The 15,705-nt window shown below is 28.9% G+C and overlaps 2 protein-coding genes across 5 annotated transcripts in view; both read right to left on the bottom strand.

Annotated features, from left to right (window-relative positions):
* LOC140668322 (ATP-binding cassette subfamily G member 4) overlaps positions 1-14,050 on the bottom strand; it is a 30,408-nt gene extending 16,358 nt beyond the window's left edge. Inside the window, exons 1-3 of one of the 4 annotated variants that reach the window (XM_072897238.1) lie at positions 13,672-14,050; positions 11,492-11,596; positions 3,982-4,112 (exon numbers count right to left, since the gene is read on the bottom strand). In XM_072897238.1, coding sequence (XP_072753339.1) covers positions 3,982-4,112; positions 11,492-11,550 — 190 coding nt within the window. In that variant the 5' untranslated portion in view covers positions 11,551-11,596; positions 13,672-14,050. Of the gene's footprint in view, positions 1-3,981; positions 4,312-5,306; positions 5,808-11,491; positions 11,597-13,671 lie in introns of those variants that run through there. The other 3 variants (XM_072897237.1, XM_072897235.1, XM_072897236.1) reach the window with 3 other exon arrangements.
* An 850-nt stretch (positions 14,051-14,900) lies between these two features.
* Positions 14,901-15,490, bottom strand: LOC140668428 (small ribosomal subunit protein eS28). Its single transcript, XM_072897423.1, has one exon. It carries the CDS (start codon positions 15,358-15,360, stop codon positions 15,163-15,165), a length of 198 nt encoding a protein of 65 aa, XP_072753524.1. The 5' UTR covers positions 15,361-15,490; the 3' UTR covers positions 14,901-15,162.
* Between the last annotated feature and the right edge of the window lie 215 nt (positions 15,491-15,705).

The following is a 15,705-nucleotide window of genomic DNA, read 5'->3' on the forward strand; positions in this document are numbered from 1 at the left end:
TATGTCATAATCGACCTTCTTGCAAAATTGCGATTATTGATATTATCCGCTGTGATGCGCAATCAAACCGGATCATAATTCAAATTATTTGCAAAAACAGAGTATATATATATATGTATATATATAAAATATATAATATATATATATGTATGTATATAATATGTATATATGTATGTATATATACGTCAATTAATTATCTTACAAATGAAAACATCAAATTAGAATTATTGAATTAATATATAAAAAGTAAAAAACAAGCCTAATTTTATAATAAAATATTAATAACATCCAACAAATATATGCAACTTAATTCTATAATACAATTTTCTTATATGTTTGTAATTTAAAAATATCATTTGCAAAAGATGATTTTTATTACATTAGAATATTTTAAGCGCGCGCTACAAGCACGCTATTTATTTTATGTATGTTTATATTGTGTTGTATGGTTATTATTGTGTATGTTTTAAAGTTAAGCGTTAAAGTTTCTTTTTCGCAATGCTAATTGATTGTTGAATATTTAATTTTAATATTTACGGTTGGCTTTAAGAAAGCATCTTTTTTTTTCTTTCTTTCTCTTTCTTTATTTAACATTATATCCCTTCTCCTTCTTTTTTCTATTAATTACACAAATATAAATTACTTATTAAATATACATTTAATATCATGAGAAAAGTTTATACATAGGTTCATCATATACAATACATGCGTATATAATACATGTATCTTTTTTTATCTCTCTTTTCCTGTTTTTTGTTTTCTTTAATTTTTTTAACTTTTCTTTAATTTAATTTTTTTACAAGTTGTCACATAAACTGTGGAAATTTGACAGGTACAGACGACATGTGCGAAGCAAGTCCCAATAACGCACTTGACAACAAGACATCGAGACAATCAATCAGCATCTCGGGAAAGAGGCAACAATATATAAATAACATGTCTTTTTTAGAAGAGGGAAGAATTCCACGCGAATTATAAAAAGAAAAAAAGAAACAGCGTCACATCTATAAATAATCGAAATATACTGCATACTGCATAGTTTATGGTGTGTATATCTCCATGAGGTAAATGTCATATATCGCAAATAGTTTGACCGCGATACAAAGGCAGTTATAGAAAATTGATTAGTCCAGAGTGTGGGGTACATAGTTGATACGAGAGTATCTTTTTTATTATTTTACTTTGCGTTTTTACTTTATGTTCCGTTTTAAATTATTGTTCTAATATATATATATATATATATATATATATATATATATATATATATATAGAGAGAGAGAGAGAGAGAGAGAGAGAGAGAGAGAGAGAGAGAAAGAGAGAAAGAGCACAATACGTTAACACTAGGTATAACAGATGATATTATTAGTTTGTGTCTGAATTATTTATTAAAAAATATTTATCCGTTGAAAAAAATTTCTTAAATAAACTTATATTGAAAAAAAACACGGACCAATGATTCAGGAATGTATCATGCGGCGCTTAAACTACGTTATCACGCGTACCATCCACATTACATTTTGATAAGAGTGCCCAGAAATGTATTCACAGAGCGTCCGTTGCATGCCATTACGGAGCCGCGGAAATACATTTCTTCCTCTCAATTGGCACGCGAGCGTGCACTTTCACTCGGTGGTCAATGTCATCGGAAACCAGTTTGCAAGCATTTATCGCGCGTGACAACGACCGATACGTCTGGGGTAGTTAACGACTGGTTTTCGCGTGCAAGGACTAACAAAAATAAAGCAAAAAGCGTGTACAAATTCATTGGCAATTCTTAAGCAAAAGACACGTATGATTCACAATTCTGACAGTGCTTTTAAATTGTAAATGTATCTACTATTAATATCCGGACATATTTTACATGAAAAATATAAATGCAAAATAATATCACAATAATTCGATATCTAAAAGACAATCATATCATGAAAATATCACTTGCAAACTAAGCTAAATAATATCTCATTGCTGTATCTTGTTATAGAAAACATAACTCATGCATAGTTTTGTTGTAAAAAATTTTTAATCCATAATGTATTCTGCTACTCCATATCTTAAGATACAGAAAAAGAAGTATATATGTAGTTAATTTTAAAATTGCCATATTCGGAAATATAAATCTCAGGCAGGGAAAAAAGAAAAAAATAGAATCGAGAAAGAATAAAGACTGGTGATTGTCAATCCTAGCGATTGAATAATCATACAATAATAGTACCTAAAATTATTTTATTACATAAATAATCGTAAAAAATATAATTCGATTCGTGGAAGATTTATTATCGCTCGCAATTAGCAACACTATTAGTAAGTGTAAGATAAAACTTTGATTAGTATTTCTAATTGTAGATCCAATCCAGCAATAAATTATTATGCTTGAGCAGTGGATGGTTTACGATTGAAAATTCTTTGTGCACGTAATATAAAGTAAATTACAATTTTACTGAATTTGATAAATAATTTTAGCATAACAAAAAATTTTTAAATTTTGCATTTTATAAAAATATAAGTAGAAAACACACTACGATATAAAGAAAATGATTAGATTTGACATCAGATACTTGTCAAAAATTTTTCTATTTTTTTAAATAACGAAAATATATAAATATACAATTTATATCATTTCTATTAGTTCTATTTATCTTGTGCATGCAATTTTTGATGTATATTTGATGTATATTGATATTATAATATTTAATATTGAGTGTTCCATCGAAAATCTTGCAATAGGTACTTATATTAAGTTGATTAATACGCGGAAGTAAATAATATATGATAATGTATGCATAATATCTTTTCAAGTACATGTATATTTAAAAGATACACGTTAATAAAAACATATTTCCGCATGTTTTTAAGCGTTAGGAAATTATCTCTATATAAGTCACATATATTTATGAACCATTATGAAAAACAAGTATAAGAACTCAAGTGAATATAAAATCTCTTTCAAATGATTTGACCACGTGTTGAATTCGAATAATATTCGCTGTGGAATGCAGTTCAAGGACGATTGGCATACCATGCGATTTACGATGCAATTTCTGTGATTATTGCGATTTTTTTGTCATACAATTACTACTTTTTCTAACTACATCACTACGTACATATCACATATAATACTTAATCGATTAGATTTTAAGTATTGTGCTAGCTCTGATCATTAGTTTCTTTTTACATTTCTTGCCAACAGTTATTGCCTATTTTTTATTAAAATTTTATACTTTTGCCTTGTAGCTAACCACATAAAACCTATCTAATTACCACAAACCTGAAGTATGTTAGCCACATGTGTGCCAAGAGTATAAAAGTTTCAAATCGAAATATAAAAATAGAGAACCTTCATTAAATTACAACAGTTTGATTACATTAATTAAAATTATTTTTATGCAATTTAATTAACGATATCTGTATGATAAATATTGAGAAATTGATCCTGAAATTTTATACCCACATAAAACATAATTAAGAGTTATAAATGAATTGGCGAATTTTATGCAATTAGTGTTCCATGTCATAGAGCAAAGAATTATCTTTGATTCTTCGAACGTCAGCACAATGGCATGTTGTAACCAGCATTATGAGAATAGAATATAGAATGTGTGTATCGTCTTTATTTAAACAATGATGTAACCATTTATAAAGTAAAGTTCAAATTCTAAAGTTCACCAAAATTTTATCAAAAATGATATGATATCACCACGTGTAACGCTTCTTGTTGTATATTGAATTGTGAAAATATTAAGTTATTTTAGTGTATGTATAGTACAACAATAATAGAGATATCTAATAAAAAAGATACATTTAATTAATTTTCTCAACACAAATTTTATGACCAATTAAATTATATTATTCTTTAGTCGTATCCTTGTTGATTAAAATCGAGAATACCTAATACGTATATTAATTAACAAACAGGAAAGGCGTATGCTGTTTTGACCAAAATTTTTTGCAAATTAAAGTATTAAATGGAAAATATGTACTCACTATTTTTGCGACCTTCTCGAACCTTATAGGCGAGATCGGTGAATGCCAAATCGACTGGTGGTCTCTTCGGCAAATGCGTGATAGTTTTCGGCTGCACTGGCACGATCTGCAGCCGCACCATCGAATTTTTCCTAGGGTGGAACAAAACTTGGTTGGTGTCTTCATGCGTCGAGCAATTTCCCTCAAGCGTCATTTTTTAACGAGATTATTTTCACGTTTTCTTTCTCGAATGTCAATCCGAATTCGTCCCGATCTTTAGGTGTGTTGTTTCGAAGGTCAATATTATTGTGTCCACGAAAGTAAAGGACGAACGATATTTATTATCACTGCCTGCAATATTATTCGTATAATGCAATGCACTTCGCTTTTCTCACCAGTGTTTTATATATTTCAAATATATTACTTAGGAAAGAGAAGAAATTAATCTTAACATACATATATATATATATAGATTATTTTCAAAACATGTTTGATTTAGTAGCGAACTTATATGTATGTAAATATTTATTTTCTCAATGTCTACGAATGATTTAGACAATAAGTATTCAGACAAGTTTTATGATGATTTTATACCATTTGTGGAAAGTAACAGAAAATATTTGATAATATGAAAGACACAAGAGAACAACAAGAGAAAAAAAAGAGAAATTATTACATTTTTACAGCATGTATGAATTTCATTTTTTCATCCGTTCAGATATAAGCCTGTTTGCAATTTCAGCACTAATTCTTTTATCACAATATAAATTGTACAACATGTAAAACAATCAATCGTGATAATTATGTATGATTTACATGGCCCATTAATTTTTATTAGAGTAGAGATTTATTTACGTGGGCAAAAAACACTTACACGGAATATTATATAAGAACGTTAAAAACGTAATTTTTTCAAAAATATACATTAGCATATAATACTGAATGACAATGACTTTTCAAAAAAAGATTATACGTCGTAAGAATTTAATGTAATGCAAAATTAACATATGAAACAAGAAAGCAAGCATATAAATTATAAGTGTGCAGTACACTGACTTGCAAATTAGTGTTTTATAAGACAGTACAAACAGTGCAAAAGTTTCCAATCGACTGTTGATTTTAATTTGTTATACACGATTATACACAAAACTTTTATATTACTCGTAACACTTTTTTTCACGCTCATAATTTATTCACATTCATACAAAATCTTTCAAAAGATGTAGTCATGTAAATTTTTTTTTTTTTTTTTACCAAAGTTTGAATTATGCATACCCCATGCAATGAAAAGTTCCGATAACAAAGTAAAAGAGAATGATGAATTGATACAGAAAATTTATTTTAACCTTTTTTTTACGAGGACATCCCTCTAAAAATTCTATTCTTTTATATAGCAAAATTTTTGTATAACAAAACCTTATTTTGGATTATCTTCCTGGCGCGTTTCCTTGTAACAAAGAAAAAAAGAAAAAGAGTAATTTTAATGTACGGTCTTACATCGTCTAGCGCGCTCGTAATTTCACGCGAACTTCTTTATGCACCGTTGGAGAAACTTTCCCGGACACCGAACTAGCCTTGAGATGCAACGCAGCGCATCTCAATCTCTGCTCTAAAACGCACGATGAAGATGATCGATGATGACAGCACCACACTCGATCTGTACGGCTGCACGTGTCGCGACGCACTCCCGAGCGGCGCGCAAAGCGTTGCGATTTTGAGATGCACCGGATTGTGCTCCGATAACAAAGCACCGGTAGAAACAACACGGTGGGGGAGACAAAATAGCCGCTTGACACCTCCCTCTCTCGCTATATGCCGCACTCGCTATGACGGTTCGAGACCAACTGAGTTAAAAGCCACGGCAGCGGGCAGCGGCCGCCGCCATTGACCGACGACGCTGCGTCCCTTTTCGTCTTACTCCCTCTTCTCGCGGTCTTTCTTCCCTTTTTCCACTATACGATCAAAAGAAGACATTCACGATGCATGAGAACAGCGTTATCGGAAGATCAAAGTCCCCATTCAGAAGAGCACGGATCAATATTAGTAACATTTGACAAAGGGGCTTAGTCATCTTTTTACATTTGTTATTCTCATCACGTATTTTATTATTTTCTTTAAAAAATTAAAAGATTGTACGTATAAGTGTGGGATTTTTATTGATAATTTTACTTTTATTGATAAAGGATAATTCAATTTTACTATTGTCAGTCGACTATCTGAAATATTTAAAGTTTGCAAACGATAGTACGTTCCTCGGTTCATCGCTAGAATGTAAATGCCGTATTGATATTTTGATTTTTTACCGAGAAATAAAATTAATTAACATTGTGTCAGACGACAAACAACGACTTGCGAATTAGGAAAGGTGTACAATAATAATTATAAAAAAAAGAAAATGAAAGCATAATCTAGATCGGAAAATCTGCTTAGAATTCGAACAAAGTATACACTGCCATTTAAATTTCAAGCTATTATCAAAATACTAATGAGCTGAGCACAGATGACATTATCATATTGTTGCATGATAGAAGTAAGGAAATGCCATTTTAACTTGCAACTTTGATGAGATGACATCCCGGAAGAGCATTCTCATCGTATGTCTGAATTTATCTACAAATGGGTTTGTTAAGATAAAATTATTGTGTTCTCCGTACTGATAAATCGCAATGATAAGAAAATCTTATCTATTATTGTTTTTCAGAACTTTTCATAGTTATGAATGATGTGAATTAGTTTGTACGTCATACATTCATTCATAATACAATAGAGATGTAGATTAACACTATTAAAGGATTGCTTTTTAATACACCGACGTAAGTAGATAATGATTTAATAGGAATCTGAAGCTGACAACATAGATTAACAATTGCAATTATTATTATCATATTTAATGATTAAAAAATCTAATAATTACAGAAGACCAAAAATTTCTGAAGTATACCTTGTTACACTTAAATAAGATTTTGTTCGTTATATTTAAAGAATTTTATATTTTAAATTATGCAAATATTATTATTATTATTATAGAGAAATGATTAAATGCTCGATTAACAATAACATTGAATACTCTGTACGAATGATCAGAAAACTGATCTTTACGCATTAGTTATAAATTGACAGCAAAATTATATGTACTTTACGTCAGAGACACGTCAATGCGTTCATTAAATGCAATTTATATTTTTCACGTGTTTGATCAAACACAATAATCCGTATTATGATCCGCATTACAAGATTAAAAATTCAACATATTTACGACCGTATCCTGTCACGTTTTATAGTTGCACTCGTACAGAATGCAAAATATAAAAGTAGTAATGAGATTTTCTTATTATTATTATTTACAATTTTTTTTTACTTTTTTCAGATTTTCCTCGTATTTCCCCAAATATTAAAAGAATAAAAATGTTAATATATTGTACAGATTGTAAAAGCTAAACGACGAAATAATATAACACTTACAGCGTAATTAGCTCATATCTTAACTGCTCTAATTTATATATGTAATTAATAATAAACGCGAAAAAAAATTATGAAATAATCTTCTGTTTCTTTCTTAAGCGTTGCAGTCATACAAAGTGCAATTCAGTTTTGATTTCAGTTCATGAAAAAAAAGAAATAAAATAAGTTATTTACTATTAAAATTGTTTAATATTCGCCGATAAATCCGATATGTCATAATAACAGAGAATTCTAGACTTGTTATTGCGAACGTGACACTTTTGTCAATGGCTATTTTTTCCTGTTGGAAATTATATGATAAACTTATACACAGAAAAGTATGAGAGGTTGTAAGATCCGTGAAGAAAATGGAACAACCACAAAGTTGAAGCATAGACAAAGCATGATCTTCTCCGCATTTCCTGAAGAGCAGCAGTATAGAACTGTAGATTGCATAAAAATTGCAAAAAGCGAAGAGAAAACAAGCAATTTCACGTACTATAAATGCTGACGGAACGATATCTATTGCAGCATTTGTGCAATTAATTTTCATTATAATTATATATATGATTAAATATACTAATGTACTATCGTAAACATTTATTTAAGTTTATTAAAAGTTTCTTGGCAGCGATATCTTTATTTAAAAATATAATCTCATAAGTAATGTTGAAACAAAAATTGCGTCAATAGTTAAAACTATTCATCTCAAATTGTACATCTTTATGACATTTTATTATGAAATACCAAATGTGTGTACATGTGTCTACATTTATATGTTACCTGTATATGTCACAACTTATTATTTATACTTGCATAATTCAAGTCTTAAATCTATAGAAAAAAGATTTCAAGTATAAGAATCAGCAAGCAATAAAGTAAAACATTAATTATCATTTTATAGAGATATAAAAATTAATAAATATTTGTTAAGAAACGAGTTAAAGGAAGATAAAAAATTAATTTTACAAATAAATGAATTAAATGATTGATTCACTAACAAATAAAAAACAATTATAATTATCCAGTATATTCTTATCTTTCTATTTTGAGTTACCAAATATAGCGAGGCGTGTCTTATATAAAAGATATTAATCGTAAAGTCTTGTAATATTGACTAAATGACCAAATATTAGGAATCTTAACGAAAAAATGACTGGTAAATGATGAGGTAAAATTTCGCAGAACCACGACTGGTTACTATCGACAAAGTCATTCCGTGAGTAATCTACGATGTGCAGTTGCCGAAGTAAACGTCGCTTACACAATAAGAAGTGCAAAGTCCGCTTAAACAAATGTCCAATAAGCGTGATAACAGTATGACGCAAAAACGCATATACAATTTTCACTAGCGACCTATTTGACCGTGTATCGATAAGCCCTATAATCTAATATCACAGTACTAGTTAATTAAAAGTACATAATTAAAAAGTCAATTAATTAAAAATTATGATAATATTATACGCAATTGTTCATTGATCAAACGCGCATGGACTTTATATATGTATTTCGACTAATAATTAAAGATAAATTGCTCGTGACCTGAGAAAATAATAAAAGGAAACATTTGTGATGGAAGAAAAAAAAAGAAATAAAAGAGCGTTCGCGCAAGTGTTACTTTAATACTATTAATTAATTTACTCACAGTTGTTTTAACTAATTTATCGAAACTGGAAATTATAATAAATGTAATCAACAATAAATCGGATAACTCGCATAGAGAGACAAATAAGAATCGTAATAGCATATAATTTAAAACAAAGTATTTTAAGATAAATTATTACATATTGACGGGCTCATTCCCACTCCCTAGGTCATCGTAATTATGCAGACGGTCGTAAATTATGCAGCACACACATATATACACATAGGTGAACGCCATAAAGAATACTCTAACATTCGCTAGCCAAGCTGTAATCGTTGAAGTCTCGATAAGGAAATTCCAGATATCTGTTTATAATATGAATCTCATCATAAACCGGTTTGTATAAAAAATGGATACAGTCTTTATATTTCTTTTTTGTAAAAAGGAGAAATCAGATGGAATTATAAAAAAAATGTTTTGACAAAGCAATACAGGTATTAAGATGTATCAAATTGATTGACAATAATAAAATACTGCTGTAAAAAAATATGAAAAAAATATTTTTTAACTTAGTAGAAAAATAAAACAAATAATATACAAACAGTTATAATTTTGCAATTGAGCAATATGTTACTTCATGTAAATCACCAATCTTGTGGTCGAGACGATAAAAAAAGTCATTGCGTCTCTCTCTTATGCCAGTGTATATTTTCTTATAATTTTAAACATACAGCGAGAGAAGAAACTATTTTAAAAGAGTCGAGAAAAACTATGCAATACATATTATGTAAGCATAATATAATATTTAATTCTAATATTTAATTCGTGCGATAAATGTGCGTTTATTTTCCTGTTTATAAACTTTTTTACGTGTGTATAATAAATTGTTTTTGATCACTTATACAGAAATCTTGAAATGATATCTCTTGATACCCGTTCGAAGATCAATACGCTTTGTACGGATGAGATAATACGGAACGAAATACATATCAAGTACCAAGTAAGTGCAAAGTCCTCCATTATCGGCAATGTTAAGTCATCTTCTATCTTTTTGTGTTTGTGATATATGGACTAAAATTTTTTAAATACAGTATAGTATATTTTTAGTTAATTTTGTTTCGTAGGCGCGATTGATTTGTGGTGATTTTCATAATATCTTACTCAAGAAAAATCGTTTAGGTGCAAGCTTTGGCACCAAAAGTCGATTCAATATAAATTGTTTTAATTGAATTTATCTTTTCTTTTACCCATATTAATATATAAAACCCATAAAATATTCTATATCATGAAAACTCTTTTTTCATCTTCGATGACATTATTATTTTATTACACTCTAGTTAAACAACTTTTTGTTAAATGCTGTAAAGTAATTATCGAAATTATCGATATGATAAAAAAAGACTTAACAATTAGCTTATGATTATTATCTGATAGAATATGCGATATACTTCCTGGAAGCCGAAGGTCTTATACTTAAAGCCTGAGTATTGCCGGAGATGTCGCAGCGACAAAGTTCAAATTCCGAGGTACATACATGTATCTTGAGATTCTGTTACTCTGTTGGCGACTATCAAACGGAATAAGTTATCGGCGATTACCAGTTGCTCATTGACCTTATCATGGAAAAATTGCGATTCTTTAGTTCAAAGTTATTAGCTTGCACAAAAATTTGCACAAGTTATCCGATACAGCTGATTACATCAATATTAATTATTTGTATTTCTTTGTAAAATGTAGATATTCTGCAGTTAATTTTAATCTTAAGTTTAATCTCAAACTATAATATATATGTTTGTTTATATATAATCAATTTAATTTATTATATTTAGCCCCCAAATTAGCTTATATATTATTGTTTATTACAATAAAAATTACCTTATATATGTATATAAATAATTATTAAATATTTTTTGAAAATACGATTAATTTTTAAATTATCTTAATATTATTTCTTGATTAATTTTTCGCAATTAATTTTTGTTATCAAGCAATAATAATTCCAAAATATTAAAAAAGCATTAGGAATTTGTTGAGAAATACTCTATATATGCATAGATACATATTAGCGTTTGCATGAAAGAATATACCAAACGTTATGAAGATAAAAGTTCAGTGAAATATAAATGAAAACATCATCAAGTATATTGAGAGAAGGAATTCCGATAACACTGATTAAACTGCTAAACATGATAATAATGATAATCGATGTTGTGCATCCTAAATGTTGTGTAACTCTAAGCGAGCACATTGCATTATTTCCACAAGCTACAAAATTGAGCATTACAGCTCCGCAGTTATCGTAAAAGAAATCGTTTTCTATCAATTCTGTTTTTTCCGATATATTTTCGATTAATATTTTTATCGATACGGTTTCGAACTCATTGTTCAAATGAAGCTTGAGGAAAATTTATTTTTGTTCTTTTTTTTCAAACTTATAAACTATACTTTTAGAAAGTCACTGCAGAGAATATAAGACAAAAGTCTGTAATTTTGTTAGGAACTCACCCGTTAACTCCATTACTGAGCAGTCCGTTTTGCATGTTATTTTTTCTGCCTTCCACCATGGTTGTAGTTACGTTGGTTTACGGACGATCGATTTACAACGAACGCCTAAAATTTATAAATATATTGATAGAAAAAAATATAAAACATGATTGGATGGATATATTCTTTTAGTAAAAATGTATGTTATAATTGTAATAACATACATAAGAAAATTATTTTCTATTGCATTGTTGCGCATGCGATAAAAAATGATATCGTATAGATAGAAACAGATCACGCAAGGAATATCTATAATTTTAGATAATTACGCACATGTGTTGTTACGTAAATATATCTCATAGATTCAATACATATTTTTTATTATAGTATGATTGTTTTATAATCTTTATCACGATAATCTATTTTTCTAGCTCTAACGGCCAATGTTATTTTTAGTTATTTAGAAAAGTCATATAAAGTGTTTATCTTAATATTTATAAAAAAATATTACTATTAAAAATATTGATATTATAAATAAATAAATATATATATATATATAATAGTATTTTCATACAATCAAAGATTATTTAGAATTTTTAAAAAGTATAATTTTATGCAAACAAAAAATGCAGATAATAATTTTACTTGATTAAAAGTAAACTTAATATATTAATTTGATAGTTAATATTAAATTGAATATAAGAGAGACTTAATACATTTGCATATGTATATGTATACATTAATATATTTCTATTTTCTATCTTTTTGGGAAAAGAAGAGGAGTTGTAGATATTCTCTATTCCTTTCTACCGCTCTCTATGCCCTAATTATAGATGTTATTTTATTAAAGTTGACTTATGTAATTAATAAAAGTTCATGTTCAACATCATAAATAGCACTTCGCAACATTGTACACGTCGGCAAAATTCATGCATCACTATAAGTTCACGTGTTTTCACGTAATTTAGTTTGCACTTACGCAAAGAGTACGATGGATTCGTCGCATTATTTTATACATATATTAATTAAAGAGAAATATTAATTGTAATTTATTATCCTCAACATTGATCATTCTAATAGTGTAATTTCTTTTTTTATTCATTTTTGCCATTTTTCCTATAAATAATATGTGTATATTATAAATAAATGTTTTTAATATTTTTTCGTTTTTAAAGATAGTAAACAAATTATGCAACAAAATTCAAGAATCCAAAATAATAACAAGCTCAATAAAACGACTATTTCTATTTATCCATCGTTTATAGGAAGATGGCAAAAATGAATGAGTTTCTTCATAACAATGAGAAATATTAACATTTGAATTATGTTTGCATTGCAATCGTTACTAATAAAAATTTTAATTACCTACATTGTTCATTCTAAAACCTTTTTCTCGTCGAGAATATTCCGTACTTTTATATTAATAAGCAAAATGTATATATGAACAACCATAATTCTTCTCTCTTTTTCTTTCTTTTTATTGAGAGATTCTTCAAGTTATAAATACTTCAGTATCTCATTAAAATTTTCTTAGCTGATTGTAAAAATTGCACGTAAAATTCTTGAGAAAATATATTCAATATATATTTCAAAAAATAAACGAGATATGAAGCATACACAACAGTTTTATCGTAAAATTAAGAAAAAAACTTCCAGTCAGCTATTCTTCGTGCCACGTGCGTGCAATGCACTCCACTCCGTCAAATAACGACAGAACTATATATATAGAGATACCGTTGCAGCTGGCCTGATAGAAAAGCTGAAGCATGCGCGGAGAACGATGCATTTCAACAGCTTTTGCACACTTTCGAAAGATGAAGATACATCACTATCAATAAATTAATCAATTATACTAAATATATTGAATAATAAAAAAATACACACTTATATCAAGCATATCTGAAATAAATGCTATCGGCACTTATTATTTACATAAGAATTTATATAAAAAGTTCTAATTATATATAATTATAGATATATTTACATAGTTATATAATATAAATTTAACAAATATATTTACTTTAAAATACACATATTTAAAAAATATACATATTGTACCTAAATATATGTATGTATGTATAATGTAATACATATATGTATAATATATATTATATTATATATTTCATATTTGGAAATGCGCGCGCACATCGACGTTACGTTAAACGCGGTATATAGGCATAGTATGCATTTAATTTATTTACCTAAGTGACTCGCACATTCACACTTGTGAGTCTTGGCGCTGCGGTCCGAATGGTCTAGTTCGTGGCAAGTATTGGTCCTACAATTGTGCGTAAATGAGTATTGTAAGAACGTATTTACAGCGCGACGACGGTCACGCGCGTACCAATTCGCGACACGGCATTACACTAAGCTGGCCGATCGATCGTATGCAACTCTGGTGCCTTCTAATCGGTTCGGCATCCCCGTTCTCTCGCGCGGATCTCGCGCAGCGGATTGGCCGCCGATAAACCACGGCATCTCGCAAACTTTGACACCCGTGCCTCTCTCGGCCCCACCAGCCGTGAAAGGCGAAGAAAATGCGCGTTGGTGCTATTCACGCACTTCCACCGACTCCCGACCTGTGCTTCATGCTCGCGCATGGCCTGCGTGTGCGCATGACAGCCGCTTAATTGACAATGAGTCAGCTGACCGACCCCAGTTTGATAGCACAACATATGTGTAACAAGTACAATGGACTTCAGGATATTTTTTGCGATCAATTGAACTTTGTTATCTGAGTTGTCAAGGTTTTCAAAGGAATGTGTCTTATAATAAATTATCTTTCATATATGTACATATAATAATTATATATATATATATATATATATGTATATATAATTTTGATTATTATTTAGAAGAAAATTTAAATAAAAATAAAACCTATATATTATACACATATATGCGATGATTAATGTTATTTAAATAAAATTTATTATTATTGGGATTATCTCTAATTGTAAGTCGATAGAGAAAATCATATATTTTGTGTAACTGATAGTTTTTATCTATTATCGGTGTAATTACAATGATAACTACTGATTGTTAAAGAACTGTTTTAAGTGTTGCAAATACCAACTGTTGACAAATTAAAATTAGATCTTTTAAAATAATTATAATAAATAGTTAAAAAATTTTAAATCATTACGTAAAACAGATTTTTTTTTAAATCTTTAAAATGTTAAATATTAACCTTTCATATAAACTTGGGTGAAGATTTATGAATATTTGCATTTTATAAACAAAATAAGGCGCATTAAATTTAATTAAATTTAATTAATTTATTTAAATTCAATTTAAAAAACTACTAGTGTTTATTAACCTTGACTTAACTGCGATTATTTTTAATTCTCTTCACAAACTTCACCAAAAATGTTTAGTTAGATATAATTAAGATTATAATGCATGTGTGTGAAATAAAGAATATACATATCGTTAACTGATTTATTAGCATGATAAAATAGGCGTAAGAAAATGTAATTCACTTTTTATAAACATGAGCAGAGGGAAATATTTGATACATTATTCCAATATAAAAAAATGATAAATTCATATATGCGCGAAAGCCAATAATAGTCTTTTCTTCTTTGATATTGGTATACTCATGGTTGGAATATCAAGATAATTTTAAGCACAACTCTTCCAACATTCCACCAATTATTCACATAAGGCGTGCGATAATTGTTCCTTTCGATTTAACGAAGTCTTCTTGCTTCTCGCTCGGATTCCAAAAGCGTCAGAATATCTCCTTCGCGCACGGGACCTTTGACGTTTCTGATGAGCTGTCTATTTTGTTCGTTCAAGAATTCTACTTTGACCTGCGTACATTGTCCTTGAGAGCCCGTCCTGCCGAGGACCTTCACCACTCTCGCTCGAACTATAGGTTTCTCCATGCTCTACTGGTATCTTACTCTACTTATATCTTACTGTGCAATCGCACGTGTAGAACAGAGCTCTTGTACAACGTGTTGCAATACTAGCAATGCTGTACTGAACGCGGTCGCTACCAATTTAGATCTCATGCGGATCAAATAACATCTTGATAATGTTCCAAGAGTGAGAGTGAAATGTACCAACTAAGGATATCTAGTAATTTCTGACAACAGACGCCTGCGTAGATAACTTTAAAAAACTTTATGAATTATTAAAGGATCTTCCTTGTATTTAAAAATAAAAACAAATTATTTATATATGTGTATATATAAATATATATATATATATATATATATTTATATGTG

Source organism: Anoplolepis gracilipes, chromosome 8, assembly GCF_047496725.1.
Source record: "Anoplolepis gracilipes chromosome 8, ASM4749672v1, whole genome shotgun sequence".
NCBI lineage: Eukaryota > Metazoa > Arthropoda > Insecta > Hymenoptera > Formicidae > Anoplolepis > Anoplolepis gracilipes.

What these genes read in the sequence shown, in the direction of transcription:
- LOC140668428 (XM_072897423.1), bottom strand. Translation starts at nt 15,360, where the DNA reads ATGGAGAAACCTATAGTTCGAGCGAGAGTGGTGAAGGTCCTCGGCAGG.